We start from the raw sequence: 23135 nt of genomic DNA on the forward strand, positions 1-23135 counted from the left end.
ATGGAAGTGCTAACTCACAGGATGGCCATTGCGCTCGCTGTGATCTGCGTTGGCAGACCACGGAGAAACTCCCAGGCCAGCGGGGAGTGTAATAGGAACATGAACACTCTCATAACTTGCTGCCCTCACATACGTGATAATAGCAAATCATGTGTGCTTTACACCTAATCTGGAAGCACCAGTTTAAACAGGCTGGTTTCCAGATGCCCTTTACCTGGTAGCTGAGAGATTCACAGTGGGGTGGTGTTATCACTCTCCTGGGGGCAAAGCCAAACCAGAGGGCTTGGTGTGGGTCCATAGGAAGGCCACAAAGATGATCTGAGGCTGGAGCACCTCTGCTATGAGAGCAGGTTAAGACAGCCTGGAGAAGGCTCCGGGAAGACCTTATAGCAGCTTTCCAGTATCTGAAAGGGGCTTACAAGAAAGCTGGAGAGGGACATTTTACAAGGGTATTTAGTGACAGGACAAGGAGTAATGGCTTCACACTGGAAGAAGGGAGATTCAGATTAGCTATAAGGAAGAAATTTTTCACTATGAGGGTGGTGAGTCGCTGACCCAGGTTGCCCAGGGAAGCTGTGGCTGCCCCATCCCTGGAGATGTTCAAGACCAGACTGGATGGGGCTTTGAGAAAGTGGAAGCTGTCCCTGCCCAGGGCAGGTAGATTAAGGTCCCTTCCAACCCAAACCATTCTATGATTCTACGGCTTTGACTTCTGAGTTTCTGGGATGGACCAGGGCAGAACTAACAGGTCTTCTAGGAGCTGCCTGTGCCCGCTGTGCAGGCAGGGTGAGCCAGCAGTTCTCTGCCAGGCTGGGGCACTGGGCAGAGGCAGCTGGGAGAAAGATCTGGGACACAGAGGAGCCAGGTGGTGGCAGAAGGGGGACATTTTCCCAGGACCCTGCTTTCCTTCATGCATCACCCATCCATATAGGCAGCAGAAAGGTAAATGTGCTTTTGCTTCTGAATATGGGACAACGTGGCAGAGATATTTTGTTGTTGCACCTTCCCAAATGGCATAGGCTTTTCCTTGCCCCAATGGTAGAGGGAAAGAAGATAGAGAGGTTTATGAAGTCAAGCTAATCTGTATGTTCTCAAATGTGGCTTTTGCCACTCAGATTTGGACTCTGTGTATTGAGTGGATTGTAGTGGCTGTCCAGACCCCATTATATTCATGCCATCTCCATTAATTTTTGTGTAACTTAATGGAGGGGAAATCTGTTACACTGAGTTATGGCATGCATGCAAAGTTAGTGGTGTTAAAAAACGTATAAATGGGCATTTCTTGAAGCTGGTTGCTTGAAAAATTACTTTTTTTCTCCTATAAACATAGTTATTGTTTGCGTACTTATTTGTAAACCCAGACTGAAGAGATCATGGAAAGGAAACTGAGGAAGCTGAAAAAGGCTGAAAACTGAAAGTTAAAAAGTTGTATCCGTTTCTTATTCCCTGGTTTCATGTTTATGGGTGGGTTTGATTCTATTTGGGAAATTTATGAGCATACTTTTACCCCTATTAACAGATTTTATTTAATAGTAAAGGATTACCAGTGTAAACCTAATAATGCATTAATTACTCCCAGAACCAGTGACTCTGTACCTACTTGCCTATGGCCCTCCTGGTTTAGCCCAGCATGTTAAGCTGGAATAAACAGCAATTAACAATTCTACAGACATTCTTCTGTTTGTATTTTGCTCTTTTTCCCCAGGAACAACTTTCCCAGTAGTGACTTTTAAAATTGCAACATATATTCTCTTATTTCCTGTAGGAAAAACAAGTTGGTGCTTATTCTCTTGCTAGAACTTTGAGAATTGCCAAAAGACACGATGAGAAGTTTTTCTTGACTGGAGAAGTGCTTCCTTGGGATCTTGATCAGTCTCTGCCATCTGGGGTGTTTGGTGACTCTGTGGGGTTGTTTTGTGCCTTGCGTTGCCTTTCACATGTTCTTCATGTTTTAAAATCCTTTCCTTGTGTTACGCGGAGTCTCTTTCCAAGCCAAGGCAAAGCCAGGCTGAGGAAGGAGGAGAGCTCATCCTTCTTTATGGAGAAGATGTGCCCACGTGTCAGCAGGAACCGCTTGAGTGGAGGGATGGACAGAACTCTGAAATGTCTTGGTTTAGGTTTGCTCTTAGGTCCTCATCAATAGGGATAATTCATAGTAACTGGGTAAAACAAGCAATTGTTCTGTTCAGCGTGTTACCCCAGATACTCAGCAGCAGTAGGGATTTGTTGCCAATGAGAAGGAACAGAGCTGTGAACTTTTCTCCTTAGCTGAGTGAACTGAGCTGGTGCTTAGCCTAAAGAAAACTTTCATCAACACACACAGACTTCTCACCTAATAAACCCGCTTTGCACCAGAGCGCGCTGGCCTGTCCCTGAGTAGGGGGGTAGATCCAGGCTGGTCACCTTTCCACCTGGGTGTGGGGGCACAGGCTGAGATCCCAAGTGCTGAGAAATTGGTTCCTCTGCTGTTACCAAAGGGAGTGCTGATAAGATGTACAAAATGCACTGTAATTCTCTCCGAGAAAGTCAGAGCTGACTTTCAGAGAGTCAGAGCTCAGCTGACTGCAGCTCATGGTTGCATGAGAAGCTCATTTTTCACGTAAATAATACAGCAGCACGGCTGTGGGGGTGGCTGGTGTTCAGACCTGGGCTCTGTGTGCATTTACCCGTGACTGCCTATACTAAGTTAACACCACAATGAAGACAAACCTGTTGTCATATTGTCTTGTCCCTGAACTGTCCCTTTCCTCCTCGTGCAGTATCTTTCGACATGTTGACATGCACAAGGGATTTTCCTGGTCCAAACAAAACAATGGCATCCATTGTCCAGCTCCGAGAACTAGGACTCTTAAATAGTTGTAAGACAAGTCTGTCTCTGTTGGTTTTTTTTTCCCCTTCCTTTTTCTTTTTCCACAGCCAAAGCCTCTATGAGCCCATGCAGTATAGAAGTGCTATTAGAGTCACAGATCTAGCGGTTGAAATGGTGTTTCCATAAGTCCTAATTTAGGTCAGGTGGGAAAGGTTATTCAGTGAAATAGAAATTGGCATAAACACCCTGCTTCAAATTTGCTTTCCACATTTAGAAGTGACAGTAGTTTTTAAAGTACAAAACTGATTCTACAGTCTGTAAATGTGTAGCTTAAATGTGACCAATGTAATAGGCTTAATGTCCTCAGGGAAATTAGTTAATTTTTTCCTTCCTCTCTCCCTTACATACTTTTGACCAATTATTTTAAAGAGTTGCAGATCCATCTTTGCCATAATTTGGACTTCATTGCTTTAAATCACATCAAAAGGACCTTTAGTCAACATTGGATTACCAGCACTCGCCAAGACGTGCCATGTGCTGGGGGAGCTGTTGCAGAGCAAGTAGGTTTTGTTGAGAGGAATCTCCTGTGTGTTGTATCTTGCTGATATCTGGAAAGTTTCTCGGGGCTAAATTAATCTTTCCTTACCAGGCGAAGTCAGGGTGAGTGGTTATGTGTTTCCACACAGGGAATTACACAGAGATTCAGGGAACTAAGTTGTCTCCACCTTCGTAGGCATAGACTGGTTTCTTTTCACCTTCAAAGCTTTTTTATGAACTAAAGCCTGCAAGTGATTTATTTCTGTTCTTTCTAGAAAAATGTTTATATGCTCCCTTTTTCTAGCTAAACCTACAGACCTGATCCCGACTCGCTCCTCGGACTCCCCTCTGCCAGCCACTGTGCGTTGCCAAGTGCAAATGCTGTGGGTTGGTTTCCCTAGAAATGACTGCCTTCGAGTCTTGCTCAGGTCTCACTACATCGTATTGTCTCTGCTTTACCTCCTCTGAAATCCATCGGGATTACACAAGGTTGATACTTGGTTCGTAGTGTTCTACATAACTTGCAATGATGGACTGGGAAAAGTACACAACCGAGCTGACCTAAAGCTCAGCCAACTGATGTACGTGTGTTTTAGGAAAGCCAAAACGTATCTTCATAAGCAGCACGTCATAGCGTTTATTATTTAAATACCACTTTCCACTGGCTTTGGGATAACTGAGATTAGCTGTTATATGTCAAAACTGGTAGTTCGTTGCAACCCGTTGAAAAACACACATAGTAAACTTTGTCTTGTTGTCAGATATTGCCAAATTCAGAATATCAAATGTAGCAGAAATAGCGATGAGTAATTGCTCATCTCATACCAAAGGTCTGAAGATTGAGTAGGAGGCTTTTTTCAGTTGATATTGACAAATGAATGCTGCTTTTTTCCGGGAACAAACTTTTTGCTCAGCCAGCATGGACTCCAGCACTTCAGCTGAAATTTATTTTGGCATGTATTATCAGCCTCGGAATTTTTCTCTGTCATCCACAATGTCTTGCTCAGCAATTTGTTAGGTTTTTGTGTCTCTCCATATAACTTTTGTGATTTTTCCTTCTGCAGCAACAAACCTCCTTCACAATCCCATCAAACACAATCCCACCTAGCACTGAGCACCCTTTCTTAATGGCTAACCAGGGGCTGGTATCCTGGAGCTGTGCAGCCCTCTGCTCACAGCCACAATGACTTCTGTGGGAAACCCAGGAGAGGTTCAATCAGCTTGATGTGGACCTGCTGTGGGTGACGTGAAATCCAGCTCTGGACTCTGCTGCCTTGGTTGTTTAATGCGCTCCAATTTTTGCCTGTGGCCTTTAAATGCCTCCCAAGTTTCTTGTCAATTCATACATTTGTAACTGAAAAAACTAACCGCCGTACTCACTGGAGAGGAAGGTATTGACTTCTGGCTCCTTTTTGCAGTGGCAGTACGTGGTTTATGGTCACTTTTAGCTCAGAGTGATTTCCCATAATGAAGCATTAAACCTTTCACATACATGGACCACGGCCAAACCTCTACTTCTGGTTGAGTGTTTTGTTAGCATCTGTGATGCATAAGCCAGGGGTCTTTAGTTTGGACCATGCTGTTGGTAGAGCATTCTGTCAACAGCCTCCTTGGAGACATCATTTAATGTTGTGCTTTAATATGTCCCAGCATTTAGGGTCACTTAATTAACCCCTTCAGTTTCTCAAACTCCTCTTTATATTGAATGTGAACACTGGTGGGTTACTGGTTTGGGTATTTAGATTAAATTCAAATTTTCCCCACGGCTACTAATCCAAGAGTAGGGGATTTTATGCCCTATCTTTCTCCTGCTAAGGCAAGTGTGTTACTTATGGGCATGTTGTACCTGTGATCTGCAGCTAAGTCAGTTTTCTTTTTGGAACTGTTCTCTCAGTTTAGCAGCATTTGTATCTTTGTTGGTTTAATGTTAAGCCCTGACTTTCTACTGCTGAAAGCTTTTGTACCTGTGGTAAACTCGTTCCTCATATGTAGTGTTTTTATGTGTGAAATACAGAATATTTTACATTTCTCTCCTATGCTTTCATATCTTGGTTAAATAAAAAATGTTAAAAACAAGTGTTTTGAGACAGTCTGTTGTTGGACAGATAGGCTGCCTTCTGATACCAGTCTTCCTTGTTGCTGGCGCTCATTGTCAGTAGATCTGTAAGGCTTTGATATTCAAACTCTCTCCCATTAGCCACATTTTTTAGAAAGTTAGGACTCATTTTTCCAGTTAGGGCACTTTCTTACAGCATTTTATTCCTACACTTTCACGGCACGCTGACTCACCAGGATAGCACGCGACTCTGAGTAACTCTCCCAGCACAGCTGGCCCGTGTCAGCCCCCTCAGCTGCCTGATTCATGCCGGGGATGCTGCGGGAGGGACCTGCCTGGGCCAGCACCACAGGAGCCTGAGCTGCTCTCTCTTCTCCTCAGAACCACTTTGGCTCTGCCCCTGCAGGTGCTGGCAGGAGAGGGCCACAGGAGAGGTGAGCAATGGTGGCTTTCTGCATGGATGGGTCTAGTGGGCTCATCAGCCATGGCTTGTCTGTCTGTCTGTTATTTCTGCCTTTACCTCAGAAACAAGTTCAGCGGCGGCAGCAGCTGCCTGTGGGACTGGTTGTTCCCCACCTCTTCCAAGTTCAAGTCTCCAGCTGGGTGAAGAAGGTGCAGCTCTCTCCTGTTTTTCCATCAGGGTCGTCATTTAGGGATCTCTGTCTCTTGTTTTCCATGCCTTTTCACCTTAGATATCCACTTGTCCCTGTTCAAAGGGACTATAAAATGATACTGTTATTTTAAGTTAATAAAGAAGCCTGGTTAGGTTATGCGTAACATGCTGTTATCATTATGAGAAGTCATCCCAAGACAGAAAATGAGGGTCTAAGGTCAATATTTTGCAAAGGCAGAATTTTGCATCTCAAGGGCTTAATTTCCAGTTAGAACCAGCATGGGAAGTTCAGAGTCAGGTAACATTACGTAGCATATAGCTTTTGCTCTGAGCACTTGATCCCAAAGGGAACTTTTGTGGGATTTTTATCAACAGATGACATGATCACAGATGGCATAAATGGCTGGTATTTGGCAGAGCAGTGAGAACTGGAGACGCTTTCTCTGTCTGTGGCATCCTGGGGCTGCGACTGAGAGTCAAACTGCATTTTTGGAGAAAACCTGTGTGTTGAGTGGGTGACACTGAGTCACAGCTGTGAAAGGACATGTCCTACTTTTCCCAGCGCATAACTGTGAATGTGTCTGCTGTTCCTTGTCCTTGTTGGACCTGGAGCTCCGTGCCTTTTCCTCTCTGGGTGTATTTTTTGCTGCAAGGTCTGTTGTTGTGCTGGCAGTTGTGGCCCGTGAGCTCTGCCAGCAGCTTCCCTTGCACTGATTTGAGCAAGTCACTGTGTCACGTTGTCCCTTACAGTGTGGCAGCAGCAATGATTCCTGTCCCTTGTGTGTTGTGCCTCTCAGAGAATGGCTTCAAAGCCCACAGCTCCTGGCTTGGTGTGTAAAAATTGGGTATGATCAGCAGACTTGTAGTATATATGCTTGATAAAAAGCGGGGTTTGTGGGACCTGGAGCCCCTAAGGAGCCAGGCTGTAGCCAGAGCATCTCTGCAGGGGCAGGTTCAGGCGGATCTGAACTTGGGTTGGGGATCCACGGTGGATGGGGAAAGGGCTGCTGCTGGGAGCCCTGGCAGCATGAGTCACCCAAGTCCTCGCAGTGACACAGGGCTCAGTGAATGCTCACTGATGCTCTTCTTCCAAACAGGTATTTCTGGTGATGAATTAGTAAGACGACCTGTACAGGAAACATGCTACACGCACAATAGTGTTGCAAATCAATTTATGCATTTTTTGGCTCCGAGAGGATCCACTGCAAAGGGGAAGTACCCCAGGTTTTACCCGGGGCTGAATGAGCCTGCTCCTGGCTGGGAGCCACACTCCTCCATCCCTACAGACCCCGGCTTTCAGCTGCGTAAAATCTCGGCAAGGATCCCATAGACGTCAAGACCCCATATGGCTGTTTCCTAATATGGGATGTTTTTTCCAACAAACACTTTAAATAAGAATAAGCGATGCACAGTTTTGACAGGTCTGTCTGCTTTGATAAGCTAAACCATGGTACTAAATGCATGAGAAAGAATGGAGAGGATAAACAGCCCAACTGAGCGCTGTCTTGCACCTTTTGCATTTGGGAGTAAATGATTACTATGTAAGATTTAAAGCACTGGAGACTAAATTTCTCTGGTACTGTCAGATGGCTTGTTTTTAATTAAAGGGTGCAGACACAGCAATGCCCTTCTGAACGCTGCAGAAGTTGACCCAGACTGAGATACCCCTGCAGAGGAAATCTGCCCAGGCACTGCTTGATTGCATGTATGGTGATAATGGAGAGTGAGGTTTCTGTCTTTCATGTAGTTGATTTTAATATTCTGTATATTTATTTCTAGATACCGTTAGAAGTTGCATAGCAAAGCTCTTCTTCAGCTGTCCCCTGAAAGGCCATTACTGCCTGTACAGCAAATCCAGTTTTACCCTCATCAGCCAGCAGCCTTCGCTGTGGATCCACATCATGTTCCTCTTCCAGCAGGTGTGTGCAATACAAGTTAGTGGCACCCCTATATTGTTATATATGTTTCGATGGTTAACCTCTTTAAATATGCTTCTAATCCAGTGTTTTGTGACCCTTGTGATTTCTCAGAAAGTGATTTTGCAGTTTATAAATTTTTATATTTCTATTAAATACAACAAATTCAAACTGCCTGGAGAGATTACAAAGTCTGGGGATAAAAAAATGGGATCAAACCTTATAGCCCTCATTGAGGCAAAACCTCCAGTAAGTCCCAGGTGCCTTGCAAACAAACAGGAGCATTGCAGTGGCTTTGCAGGGGAGCAGAATCAACCCCGAGGCCGCAGGTGGAGGTTAGAGGTGCAGCACCCCCCAAGAGTTTTTACTGCAGAAGTTTTAACTGAGCATGATTTGCAAATCTGATCAGTGCTGTTCTCCTACTGACCCCAAAACTGTTTTCTCACATTTAATACCATTTCCAAATACAGTCCAGTATTTGGACATAGGTGGAATTTCCTAATAAATTACAAATAGTCTGAAATTGTAAGAGAAAATCCTACATCCACACTTCAAGATGAAACAGACAGCTTTTGTGTTAAAATAGTAAGGCTCAGTTTCTTAACCTATGCAGAGCCATTCACCACAGTCCATCCCACCCTAATGGAATCTTATGGATTTATCTGAAATTTAAACCATGCACAGTGAGTTATCCTGTGAATTTAACAGCTTAAATCACTCTTCCCAGTGTTTGCTCCTAGAAATAAATAGAAAAAATGGTTTTCAAAAACACGGGTCACTAGAGTCGGTCAGGGAAGGAGAGGATAATGACAGAGCAGAGCAAAGGAAGCAAAGAAGTGCAGAGGCAGAAATAGGAATGAAAAGACAAGATGAAAGGGGAAAATAAAGGAGATTGATTACTCTGTAAATGAGAATCTGAAGAAAGAGGTTGAATTTTAACAGGACCTAGAGAGAGTAAATGAATTATGTTATGATGGTATCACTTTATTCCTGGGGAGAGGAAAACAGATGTTGAAAAATATGGACAAAAGTACTAAAACATACAAAAATGAGAAAGGAGGAGCAGAAGCAGAGGAGACGGGTGGCAGGGCTGGCACACCTCGCTTGCTGCTGTGCACCCACCGCTGGATTTTAACACACTGACCTCTGCTCTGCCTGTGGTTCATGGATTGAATCAATTGCACTGACAATGTAATCCCTGATCCCACCTTTAATCCCTGGTGCCTCACCTTTTCCTGATACGTTTTTCATTAAAAAACCTCTCTCTTTAACCTCTTCCCAGATTACTCTGAATTTGGCCCTGCCAGTTCCATCTTTTATAGAGCTGGGGTGATATTTTATGGGGGGCAATATTTCTTTCCTTCCCCATCCCTCTAGACATTGGTCCCCTTGGCTTTTCCTGCTGGGAATGCAAATACCTGGCTGGGTAATTGTGTTTATCCCACTGCAGCTACTCTTTCCAAAGCTTTGCTTTTACCCCTACAGTGGTGCTAGTTTGCTCCAGCTGTGCTAGTGCTACCTCTGGCCCCAGCAGAATCCCCCCATGCTGCCAGGACCAGACCCGAAGCATTGCAGTTGGTTTGTGTCTTTGCAAACATGCTGTAAATGCAGCACTTAATATGCTTTTTTATGGGAAAAAAAGGATTCCTCTTGTGTTGCACTGAGAGTTTGAGCCTGCTGTGCATCACCATGATGTTTAATGTCAGATAATTTATGTTTTTCTTTTGTTTGAAATCCTAAAGCTTTTAAATACTGTATATATAACTATTATTAAATTAAATACAGGGCACTAAATTCAGCCTTTGGATAATGTTATTTAAGCCTATGAAATTGTACGAGATAAATCTGACATAAAATGTATTTATAGTGTGCTAATAATGAGTTAAATGAAAGGCTAGGGATAAAAATGTAGTTTTTTGCGGATCTGTCCTAGATCCACAGACAGACAACTAATATACAGTTTCTGAAGATTTCAATACCAGTTACTGTATTTTTACTCCTTTTTTTGCCATATTGCCAGTTGCTCCATATTCTGCTTGACATTGCATTCTGCTAAAGTAAAAATGAGGAGTAGAGACTTTTTCTCTCAGGTCTCCAGAACAGATCCTTAGCTTCATGACCCCACTTTCTATTTAATTTTAAAAATATTAGTGAATAGTTATATCATGTTTCAAAATCCTTGGATAGGAGTTGTGATATAGCAAATAGTGCAGGGCGGTAGGAAGAGAAGCCTATGTCAGCGGAGATCTGAGAAATTGTCTTACAGTTCAGTGATGATTAACAAAAGGAAAAAAAATTAGAGTAAGGGGTGGCATTAGAGAGGTTATTTGACAGACAGGATGCTTAGTTTCACAGATTAATGTATTAAAATCATTCTCTAGTGCTATATGATTTATGGTTTAATTTCCCTCATCAGGCAGGACAGTGTCACGCTGCTGTGGTGGCATCAGCAAGCACCAGGCTGCCTGGTGGGTCCCTTTCTAACACCTTCCCTAGAGTTGATCATAAATTTGCCAAACGTGAACTAATTGGGCTGCCATTTTCTCATGCCAGTGGCTGCCCGGAGCTGACTGCTTCTGCCTTTTAATTTGTACAAAATGATCTGGCTGTTTCTGACAGCTTAGCTGGAAAAAATGCATTGCCTCGGCCACGACAAAATTCCTGGTTGAGTCTGACTGAAGTGTGTCTGTGTCAGTCGGGTGCCAGACAGTGCAATTAGGATTGTTGGCTCGCTGTTTAGAAAGAGAAGAAGGAACGTTCATCCAGGAAACCTATGTTAAAAGGACATTGTTCATATTGCGAAATCAAATAACTTGAAATATGGAAAATCAGATTCGCTTGTGCAGTCTTAACTTGCATTTTTTAATTCCAAGATCATTTAGCAGATACAGTAGAGGCAGAAATGCTAAGCTCTCTCAGCCACAGTAGTGATCTTGTAACATTGACTTTGTGTGCAGTTTATATAATGGAGAACTTCGTGCTGTTGAAATACTAGAATAATTGAAGGCAGGATAAGGTTGGGTGCTTGCTGTCCTTTGAAATAGGGAGTTTTGAAGATGGGAGCACGCAACACAGGTTTCATCTTGTTTTGTGAATGTTCAGGGACTGAAAATTCCTGTACTCTGCCAGCAAAATCTGTGTTGAACTTGTTCTGTGGAGTTGTTTTTTTCCTGCATTTCTTCCTGCTGTCTGTTTGGTGCAGTCGCAAACATCGCACGGTTACTGTTCCCCACGCAAGGACCAAGAGCTGCAGCCAGGTCCAAATAGAACCCTGCAGCAGTGCCCAGCATCTCTTGGCATTAATTTTAAATGACCTGTCTTTTCCAAAAAGATGTGTGTCACTGAGACCCACACCTGGTTCAGAGAGGCCAGTGCTGCGCACACTGTGATAAACTAGCATTTCAATACAAAAATGACATACAAGTTGCTATGAATAGTTGTAGTTGATAATCATTGGTGAGCCACAGACTTTAAAGACGTCCAATAAAGAAAAAAGCCCCAAAGGAAATGAAATATTTGAGGATTTCTCTAATTGTGTGCATATTGACTCAAAGTAACTCCCATAAAGAAATGAACTAATCCCTGGTTATTCGTGTGGCTGTGCCACTGTAAGAACAAGATGCTCTTTGTTAATAGCCAAGTAAAAAATGCTTGAAATTCTGTTTTCAATGTTTTCTTCAGAGCTTGTTTGCAGAACCTTTGTCCATACAGAGTAATTCTGTGCAAATCCTTAAGGCCCTGTGGGAGAAGACACAGCTCAAGGGGACACACAGTTTTGAAACTGCCATGATCCAGTCTACATTTCCACACCAAAAGGTAAGCTTGTTTTTTTTCTCAGAAAAAAATAATGGTAAAATAACTTTGCCCTGACCTTCAGAACAGCTGTACACAGACCTGTACAATAGCTACAGCAAGTCTTTTCTGTGCTAAAATTGTGAAAGACAAAACCCCTTTCCCTGCCCCTTCCCCATCTTTCCCTTAGCTCCAGCATCTTCCGAGCATTTGCACTTACTGACATGCCAAGTCCTCTTCTCCTGGATGGCCATATGGTGAACCACAGTGCGTGCCTCTGACCTCCCTTTTATATGAAGCACTCAGCTTGTGGGGTGGTTGAATAAACCTTCACCAGCCACTATATTTTCAGCCTCCACAGAAGGTACACAGTGTTGTTTTGCACTGTGCTTTGAAAGGTCTCCAGGCTCGTTCTCCACCCCCTCCTACATGCTTCATGTGGATTGTTCCCAAAGTGATGAAAACTAGTGATGCTACATATGGATTTTTTCCTGCTCACAGTTTCAAACTCTAGATTCAGATTAGCTGCCACTGCGGACTGTTTGGCAGCCACTTGGAAGTTCACCTAGTTAAACACAGACTTGCATATTATGGAAATGATCATTTGCACATGCACCATTAGTTACCCCCATCAGTTTAAAAGATTACTCTTTCAAAGCTGTTTACTGTCTCTGGGATTTCAGCGAATGCTATTTCAAAGCTATTAATCAGGCTTCTTGGAAAAGGACGCTGTAGGATTGTAAAACAAATATCTGTTTATTCCTGAACATCTCCATCCAGCTCAATTGGATGAAATGAATTGTCAAACATGATTTTAAAATACTCTCTCTCAGAATATTGTATGCATGAAGCTGTCTGACTGAACAAGATTAATTTACTAAGGTCATGGCTGATTTAAAAACAGGAGTTTTGTCAGAAACACCTTCTGAGCCCCCGAGATAATGTTGCATTGAAGTGGGAACTCCTGCTGTGGCTTGTAAAAGTAGTAGGGGATCCCCACATTGAGACCCACCTTATGGGCCAGTTTCACTTAGGTACAGCGGAGTTTGCACTAAGTATTTTGGCTGCTATTGAAATCCTAGCCTGACTCATCCGAAGGCATTAGAACTGCTTTTCTGTTCAATATTTGAGTCCATGCCAGGATCTACTAGTCAAAAGTCGGAGCTGGTGGAGTGTAAAGAAGTTTGGGGTGAATAAAGAGCTTAGGGAAGAGCATGCCTTCATGAGTAGGATTAGATGTAGCACATGGTGCACATAAAGTCTACAAAACATCCAACACCCCAGAAACGTGATTAGTCTCCAGCACATCCATTGCATAATCCTACTACTGCTCAGATACTAGCATTTGGCCTATTTTGGGAACTTTCGTCATTCCATGACAGTAAGAGTATCTTTGAGTTCCCAAAATAGCAGAGCTGGAAGATGAGATACTGATCTTTACTGATTTAATGAATTAAGCAGTCAATTGAAGTTTGGAAACTCTGGGAGCTGCAGATTGTCTAAAAGCCTTCGGAGGCTGGAGACAGTCAGGCAGATGTAACACATCTGAAACGGTAAAAGACTTTAGCATTCAGTCTTGGTCTCTGCAGTGTGCTGCTGGATTTATTTTCTCTGTTTTGGTTTTCCTTATCAATCCAATACCTGAGTTTTTTTCTAGTGCAATTCCATTTGTTTTACTGATAAAAGTCCCTCTGAGTTTTCTGGGAGTGAGACCTAGGCCTACCATAAGGCAGGTTTCCTTTACCTTTTACAGCCCCCAAAAATCTCACTGGAGCATTCCCAGCACGACCCGGTCCTTTGCTTGACAGACTCAGCTTCTACAGTAATTGGAAATTTTCATTTCAGAAGTTCTTCCCATTGCTAATAGAACTTGAAATATTGTGAATGATTTGACAAAATTATTGTAGTTGTCATATTTATTCCTGTACCAGTAGTGCAGGAAGCAAAATTATGGGGGTGTGGTTGTTTCAATAAGCATAGCACTTTTAAGTTTAAAATATCTTGAAATCTGTTGATACAAATGCAATGTCAGCATCCCGTATTACATTTTGTATTAAGTTTTATGCGTCACATGGCAGCAATGTCTGAATGCTTTATCAGAACTGGGAAATTTCTGTGCTGTGAGCACGTGGGGAAGGTCTGACCCCCCGCAGCCCACAGGAACCACCATGGAGTCCGTGCTGCAACACTGCTCTGCAATCACTCCGCTTTTGCCCTGTGACCCTGGGGCTGATTCAGAGTAAATGAATTTAGATTATTTTTTCCCTAATATGTACTCTAAAACATTTTGCAAACCTGGAGAAAAATCTGTTCCATCAATGATTTATTCCACAGTAAATTCTGAGAAATATTTTGAGATTTACATCACTGTAAGTGGTTTCTGAATTTGGCCCGGGATGCCTGTGCAAGGAATTGCAGCGGATACCTGGCTTACAGAAAGCATGTTGTGTTTCACTGGGCAGCCTGTTCATGCCACAAAAAATATTTATACAACACGGCTTAAGATGTGCCAGAAATAAAGCATTTCCAGATGTACATCCCTACAGATTTCCGTTTGGTTGCTTCATAGTTCTTTATCAAAGTACATGCAGGCCACATTACAAAAACTAAGCCGGTTTTGAGCTCGTTGCTGAATTCTTTGTGTTGACTCATGCTGTGTCAGAAGAGTGAGATGGTGACTACTTTACGAGCCCCATGTGATGCCTTAAGAGAGGCTTTTGTTGAGCAGCCTTGCAAAAGAATAATTAACATTTTTCAGCCATTGGTAGTTCTGTTCTTCCTGTTCCTTTGTTTGCTATCTCAGTTTATGCAGCAGAAAGAAGTGCTAGGTTTTCACAATGGAGTCACTGAAGTTTTCAAGATGATGGAGCATGGGGATGAGATAAATCTCTCCTCTCCAATTAGGTTTTTTCCCTGTACTTCCCCTCCTGAAATAAGCGGCTTATTGCAGATTATTTCAAGCGTACTAGAGTACAGAGTGGAAAAGAAAGATTGCTGCATTGATATTTCAGTGATATTTGTTCTCTTTCAGTCCAGAGTTGGCTCATTGCAGCCACTAAGAGATTTTTCCCAGGATGGAGAAGCTCCTAGGCTTTTTGTTCAGCATGATTCACGTGCCTGAATCATGTCCTGCACAGACCCACTGAGAGCAGCACCATCTTTATTTTGCATTGTTTATGCCACAGCAGGAGGAGGATCAGGGCACATTGGGACAGGACATGTTGCTGGCCATGATCTGCTCTGCTGTTCCCTGCTCGCAGGGACATCTGCCCCTCTACTGAGGAGCCTGCAACGGGGAGGAGACCCTGGGTGGCTGGTGTGGTCTGTTCCTCCTGAGGACTCGGCTCTCCTGCCCGGGGAGGATCTGCTCAGGATCCCACACCATGCACAAAGTGCCTGAATGGAGGCAGAGAGCCTCAGATGGTCAGATCTACCACCCATGGGCCAGCTGGAGAAATATGGAAAGAAGCTGCACAGCGCTTCTGCTACACAGCACAGAAGCCAGCTGAATTCCTCAAATATATAGAATTCCTCTTTGGATGAAAATGAGAACTTCAGCAATCTATAAAAAGCCATTAATAATCAAGTTTTACTCATGATCCCCCCAGTATAAACCCGTTTCAGCATGCTGGGGCAGGGCAGCCCAAAGGCTGACTGTGCAGAGGTACGGATGCAGCCCTGATCCTGAGGAACAGGCTCAGGAGGTGTGAGGAATTGCATGGTTGAGCATTACAAGGGAGCCCACTGGGTGCAGGGATCTGCCTGGTGCAGCCTGGTCGCTCATCTCCCACATGAGGATGGTGGAAAGAGCTGGGCTGTGGGCCTGCTGCCTGCAATAAGCAAAGCCAGTGTGTGTCCAAGACGTTCAGCGTGTGGTCATTATCTTCCCATGTGTTGTGAAGCCCATTTCTCTGCATGTTCTTGCTGGAAAGGGAAGAAGAAAACCTTTTGTTTGGAGCTCCTCAGGTCATGGGTTGTGCTCCCAATTCTGCCTTGCTGTCTTTCTTCCAGACAGCCATCAGGAGACGGCCTCCAGGCCCCTGTTCATAGAATTATCGAATGGTTTGGATTGGAAGGGACCTTAAAGATCATGAGCAGGGACACCTCCCACTAGCTCAAGCTAGCTCTAAGCCCCATCCAACCTGGCCTTTAAAACTCAGTGTTTGGCTCAGCTGAGCTTGTTATCCAGGGTGGTGGCTGGAGGTCTGAAGTGGTCTTGGATGTTTTGGTTCTTGTGAAAACAGCACTTTCCTGGCCTTTTTCTGGGTCAAAAAAGGCTGGGGAGGAGGGATGTTGTTTTGCCAGGTCTCCCTGAGCCAGCCAGCCTCCTGCTCCCTCTCCTTCATTAAAGCTTGTCTGAAAAGGCCTGAATCAGACAACTCCATCCTCTGCACAGCCCTGTTCAGTGCATTGAACTAATGTCCTTGGCAAGGGAAGGTATTTTCCCCACTCACTGCGTAAATCCGTGTTTTCTTTGGGTTGGTGCATGTGGCATTGCAGATCCATGGAGACCCCGTGCAAATAAATAGGAGTGTTTTCCGAGTGGTCCTGGCAATTCCCTTTGTGTTTGCAGTGAGTAACTTGGTTGCTGTTATTTTACACCAACGTTTGTTTAATTGGGAGACCACTATTTGTTTTAAAATTAAATAGCAGCGTTTAAAATGCACTGAATTATACAGTATTATTAATTGCCTCAAAAATAATACCCTCTGGCTTTTCTCGTACTTGAAGCTGCAAGTATACTTTCTCTAGGTTTCTTTGATCAAGTCAGACACTCAGTTTACTTTACAGATGCATAATCCATACTTCCCTGGCTTGTCACTTGCAGAGCAATGTCACTTTTACCTCGGTGTGTTTTGCGTGAGACAAATCAGCCCTGCTGTTGCTGGGTTTTTGGAAATGTTCATACTAACGTTCACGTTAAACATTTGTGTTAGCACTTCATGCAGGCAGCTGGGTTCAGAGCCTCTATTCTTTCATTTAAAAAAAGAGAAAAGAGAAAAGAAAAAAGAAAAAAGATAGTGGTCCCCAGCTACTAGCTCTTGCTCTGATGGGTGCTCTGGGTGGACAGGAGGAAGTCCCCAGCATTGTTACCAGAGACCGCTACCTTCTGGATCATTGAAAAAAATTCTGAGAGAGAGATGGAGGTAATCATGGTGGTTCAGTTGGTGGGAGATGTGCTGGGCAGGACTGCTGAACATGCTGCTGGCAGCAATGTTGAAGAGGCAAAAAAAAACCACCCCAGACCAGTCCTCTGCCTCCTATGGACTGTTTTATTATTTAAGTATCTATCTCTATATATCTATATCAATATACATCTTAGCTGCTACTCATGGTAGAGAAAGAGAGATACATCCTGCTTAGCACATTTGCCCCGGTAGGTTGTTTGCCCACTGGAGACACACGGAAGAGGACTCTCGGTGCTCGCTGTGCATCCCTCTGTGATTTCAGGTTACAAGCTGTTAACTGTGCAGCAGTTCACCTTGTGAGTGAGTTTGGATTTTCTTGTTCTTGCCTAGGACCTGGACCACGTGCAGATGCACCTGGAAGAAGTGAGGTTCTTTGATTTATTCGGCTACAGCGAGGAAGCTGGAACTTGGCAGTGCTTCATGTGCAATAACCCTGAAAAGGCAACAGGTAAGCAGTCTGCCTTCATCGCTGGTGGGCTGTGTGTGGTGGGTGGAGGATGGAGCCAAGCTCACAGATAACTCTGTGTCTCTGGTGATGGTGGCAGAGGTTGGGGAAAAGGGAAAGCTAACCTTCCAGCACAGCACAGGCAGTGTCTACTTTAACTGGAATTCTCCGCTAAACTCCTCTTGTCTCAGCATCTCTGGTGAGATATAGCGTCAAGCACAAACCTTATTTGGTGTATGCTTAGAGGGATACAATCCAAAATTAATGCAGGCACATAAATCTGCATGACTACTAATCCCTAGGGAGTGGGAGGGATCTGCACCCATCTTGCAGTGTCCAGATAAAGGAGTTGCATCTGCTGGACCACAGCCCAGGTCCTCTGGAGGCTGCACAGGTGCCACATGTCAGGGAACATTGGCATAGATCTTACACCCGATTAATGTCTTCTTTGTTCTTAGAATTATTTGCTTTAGTATAATTGAATCCATAATACACATCTTCTTAGGAACAAGGCAGTGCTTAACAACAGCCATAATACTGCAGCTATATTAGAAAACAGGGCGAGTGGAAAATATGCTTTTTCACAGGTAAAAGATACTGGTGACCACTTTTCTGAAGCTTTCTGATAGCCATGTGTTTTAGATCAGTGCACTGAAATTTAGAGGAATGGCCCTGGATGGGTTTTGCCACTCTGTAAAAGTCTGCACAATTATGGCCAAAAATTTTGCATATTTTGGCCAAGCCTTTGAATAAATGGCTGTTTCAGCTATTTATTTTAACAGCTAGCATCTCTTTATAGTTCATCAAGTCTGAATTTAGTAAGTTTTGCAAGAGTGGCACAGCCTCTGCTGCAGGCTGGGCTGCCCGTGCTCATTGCATGGGTGTTTGACCATATTCCTCCTTCCACAACTCTCATGGGACTCAACAACCACAAAAGAAATCACGCTTTGAGCTGAAATTTCATCTCAGCACCATAATCTCTCTGTGGTTTGTCCATCACATCAGTGATAGATGTAAGTCAAGCTAAAAGGAATTTTTGCTTAAAATTACAAAGCTTCATGAAAGAGCTTTGTTTTGAATGTTCAAAGACATTTAACTAGTTCAAAAAGCAGAGTGTTTGTAGCAACCTATTGATGGTGCTGGTAGGGCAGCTGTCTTGGAGCAAACGGGCCAGATGAAGGTGGCAAAAGCAATCCTTGGGGGTGATATCCTTGGCAGGGGGCATCATTTCCTGGATGCCATGGGTTCTGCTGATGACACTAGTCTGGAGACATCAAAGGACAGCTGACACCTTGTTTCCCTCTTGCTTTCCTTCCAAAGTGCCATGTCCTCCAAGGAGAGGTCTAAGAAGGGTTGGAAGCAGGATGTGGTGTGGGAAGGTATGTGTGGCACAACATCATGGCTCTGCTGCCAGGAGCAGTTCTGTCCTTCCCAAGAAGTGCCAAAATCCACTCTGTGTGGAGATGTGTGGAAGCACTTAGCCAGCTGACCAAGGGGAGGCTGCCCACATCACCCCCAAACTGTGGAGGGGGACAGGAGCTTCCACAGCAGCCCTGGGCACAAATCAGATTTTCATTCCTATATGCTGGTACTTATATAGGCCCTTCTGAATTATACTGCCTCTTCTAGGAGCAGAAAAACAAATAATGTTTTTTTAGTTACCTTTTATCTAGCTTGTATCTGTATGATATCAACTAAAGTTCAATGGAAAAAATGCAAACATAGCATTAAGGTGTTAAGTGAAATGCTACCTTCTCAGCAGATGTAATAATTAGAGAGTTTGCTTTCTTTTTCTTGAGTACCATGAGTACTCAAGAGCATGGAGGATGCCTGGATAGGACAAGAGGAAATGGCCTCAAGTTGCGCCAGGGGAGGTTTAGATTGGATATAAAGAAAAATTTCTTCACCAAAAGGGTTTTCAAGCATTGGAGCAGGCTGCCCAGGGAAGCGGTTGAGTCACCATCCCTGGAGGTGTGTAAAAGACATGTAGATGTGGTGCTGAGGGATATGGTTTAGTGGTAACTTGGCAGTGCTGGGTTAAGGGTTAAACTTGATGGTCTTAAAGGTCTCTTCCGATCAAAATGGTTCTATCATTCTATGACATCTGGAAGGAGCACTGCAGTAACCAAGGATGGTGCCTGGTGTTTGCGGGGCTATCACTGCTCAGAGGTCCACCTGCCTCTCCCCCATCCAGCCTGTCCTCCTCCTTGCCCAGCCACCGTGCTGTCTCTGCAGCCATAGCCCAGGAGAAGTGGTGAAGACTTAATGTCAGCATATTAATGTCAGCATCTATGAAAATCCCCTTTGTTTTAGAGCTAGGACTGAGAGTTCAGGGATGTGTTTGAGGATAGTCAGAAACAGGAGGAACAGGGCACAGGATGTGTCCTTTTTATGAGCAATTACTCTCTTTGTCTCGGTTTAAAGAAATTTTTGTAAGAAAGGCACATTATGAATATCAGGATTTGCTTTGCAGCTCTAAAAGTTTAGAAGACCAAGAAAATAAAGTATTGAATGGGTCATATGAAAGCTCAGGTGTAGGAAAGGAGTGTGGAAGTCAGTGCTCAATGGAATAAAAATCTGTAGGTGAATGACAAATTCACCTTAGTATTGGTGATGTAGAGCTGCGGCAGCTGGGAAAAGTCATACCAGAGTGAGAGACTTTTCCCCAGGCCAGACTCCAGGGTCTTTTGCAGTTTATAAGATCTGACACAAAAAAACGGATTCAGAGGTCTCCTTGAATTGGTAAGAAACGTAAAGGCTGTAAAACATCTTTTCTTTTCATTCCACAGTGGACAGACCCTTTGGAATCTCAAATGCTTCTGAAAGACAAGAAAGTAATTTCTTCCTCTCAGCAATGCTGTTTAGCAACCAAATTCTTCCTAAAGAAGGAATTCAGAGGCAAATTCTTTTTCTATTATTGCCTTTTGGTTTTTGTTAATGTTGGGTTTTGTTGCATTTTTTGGATGCCATGGTGCAAGATGCCATTTATCTTCCAGACTTAGGAAAGCATTATGCCTTAAAGCCTCAGTCTTGCTGTAGGATGCCAGATCAATGATGGGTTTTTTCGGATGTAGCTGGGAGGATTTTTGGAGCTGGACTGCACTTGGAGCCTGAGTTTGTGAGGAAAGAGGCAGTTATGCTTAAGCAATGAGGTGGATCTACCCAAAGTGGCAATTAACCCAGAGAAAGCTGGAATATTTGTCATGCATTCTTCTCATTGCAAAGCATTTCTTATACAACCACACATTTCCAAAAGTGCTGTTAAATTACCCCAAATTGTTTTTTTTCCTGCCACCCCGAGTCAAGGGTGAAGAGCACAATCCTCCTCATCTGCTCAGACACACATATTTTCCCTGACTGTGCACCTGGTCTCTGAACCAGGAAAACCAGGTTACACTATTATTTTTTCTTAAATGACAACTGTTCAAGCACAGATACAAAGCATTTGAAATTTTTGGTAAATGCAGCGTGAGCCTCCTGTTAGGAAGCGCTGGCTCTTAAGAGCCTCATTTCAACATAACCTCCTGTATTGACAGTTGGCTTCACAAGCTCTTGCACAAAAAAATTCAGTAAAACCACTTGATAGCCAGAGAGGGAATTGCAGTACATTCCCCATTCTGGAAGCTTACAAAGAAATTGCAGTAATCCCTGTGGGCTGCAGAAGAGACATTGTGCCCGTGGGCAATGATTCGGGTAAAACTGAGGGTTTTCTTATGAATTCCTCTTTAAAAAAGCAATTCACTCAGAATAGCCTACACCATATTAACTCCTGAATACATTTATCTTTTGCTAGCAGTGGTGATTATCTAGTGAACTGAAATATCCCAGCTATAATACTTGCTTGAAAATTATAAAAAGTGGCATTCAGTAATGTGTCCTTTCCAGGTTTTCAACAAAACCAAACGTGATGATTAATGAGAGAGAGTGAATCCATATTCCCTTAGGTTAATTGCATTTATCTTTGTCTGCTTGCCACCCACACATTCCATTCTTTCAAGTTAAGAGGAGTTTATTATCATTGAGATCATTCATGATTGGACTGAATTTTTGTGGATGATTTTATGTTTCATCAAATGCAAGATTTAATACTTTGTTTTTTATCTGTCTCGAGTTCATCTAGGAAGAGTTAGGAAGATTTTTTTCCTTTTTATTCAGTACCCAAACTACTTAAAGCTTGAAGCATTGCAGGTCTGCAAAGAAAGCAAGATATAATTAATAGAAAATAATTCCAATGGACACTTACATCAATGGCTACTGTTCAGGGTTAAATTGATTTTGGAGTTAGTGTCTATATTGAGATAGTTTAAGAAGCAATGGATATTATAGTAAATATTTTTTCATTTTGAGTTTGGAAAATATTTGTAGCTTTATTGTGTGTTCTGCAGAACAAAAAAAGGTAATGACAAATATAACCTTTTAAATCCTTTAGCTCCATTTTTCCAAGCTAAAGATCTCATCATACATGCCAGCATACCACCACACAGAGTGATTTCAAACCCAGAGATTATGTGATCACTTAGTTTCACCTTCTATAAACAATAGTCAAAGAATCTAGTCCGGTAATGCTTATATCAAAGAAGTGTTTTCTCTTTGATCTGTATTACTTTTGCATATTTTTCTAAAGATGTCTAAACCTGATTTTTAAAAGCCAACTAAAGGAGAACCCATGACATGCCCAAGCTGTTGCTCAAGTAATTTAACCACACTGTTAAAATGGGCAGTAATTTCTGTCTCTGAACACCACATCACATTATGCCCTTCCCTGCTACACAGAAAATCCCTATTTGTAGACTTTCTAATGTCACATCTTGATTTTTGCTTGGGCAAATTAAGGAGAATACACTTCATTAGTCTCCCGTGATATTAATAATTATGTGAAAGATCAATCTTAACTCATTCTTGTATCACTTTTCTGAAGTTTTTTTTATTTATCCTTATTCATGCAATAGGAAGGAAGCAAAACTAGACAAAATTTAATATGTGTTTAAGGAATGTGCACACTCCAATTGGCAGCTGATTGCATTTTTAAACAATCTTCAAACTGTAGGGCAGATACTGCTTTCATATAACACTGCTCTGCCATGGAAAGAAATGGGGGTCGCTAGCTACTGCATTTGGATTTGGAAGAGTTCAGACAGAAGAGTAAAGCTTTGCGTTTCTGAGGCAGTACGGATTTACTCATGATGTCCATGCTCACAGAGCTCCATGCCCTTCTCCTGCTCTGCACACAGCAGGTATTGAATGGCTACAGTGGTGACCTGTAAAATCCCAATAAGGATTGGGACAGGCTCCACCAAGAGGTTTGGAGGTTGAAGATTTTGCCCTGTGAAGAGGGACAGGGAGAAGGGCTGGTGCAGGCGGAGCTGATAGGGCAGTTCATAGTAGTCTGTCCATAACTACAAGGAGGTCATCAAGAAGACAGAGCCAGGCTCTTTTCGGTGGTGTGTGGTGGGAGGGCAAGAGATAACAGGTATAAATTGGAACAGGAGAGGTTCAGATTGCCTACAAGGGAAAACATTCACACCATGAGGATGATCAAGCATTGAAACAGCTTGCCTAAAGATGTTGTTGAGATTTGCAAGTCCTGCATGGATAAATCCATGAGCAACCTAGCGTGACCCCACAGGTGACCTTCCTTTGAGCAGGAGGTTGGATGAGAGACCCCTTGAGCTCTCTTCCAGCTGAATTATTCTGTGATTCTGTGAAGTTAACTGCAATGAAAATAAGCAAAAGGACTTAGAAAAATATTGGAAAAGAGCTTCATTCTTATCTTTCATG

General features: G+C 43.2%; 1 protein-coding gene across 1 annotated transcript in view; it reads left to right on the plus strand.

Annotated features, from left to right (window-relative positions):
- VEPH1 (ventricular zone expressed PH domain containing 1) overlaps positions 1-23135 on the plus strand; it is an 82995-nt gene that overhangs the window by 48990 nt on the left and 10870 nt on the right. Inside the window, exons 10-12 of the mRNA XM_014945814.1 lie at positions 7795-7934; positions 11613-11747; positions 17243-17360. Of these exons, the coding sequence (XP_014801300.1) occupies positions 7795-7934; positions 11613-11747; positions 17243-17360 (393 nt within the window). The remainder of the gene's footprint in view (positions 1-7794; positions 7935-11612; positions 11748-17242; positions 17361-23135) is intronic.

The sequence above is a fragment of the Calidris pugnax genome, unplaced genomic scaffold (assembly GCF_001431845.1).
Source record: "Calidris pugnax isolate Ruff unplaced genomic scaffold, ASM143184v1 scaffold111, whole genome shotgun sequence".
NCBI classification, from domain to species: Eukaryota; Metazoa; Chordata; class Aves; order Charadriiformes; family Scolopacidae; genus Calidris; species Calidris pugnax.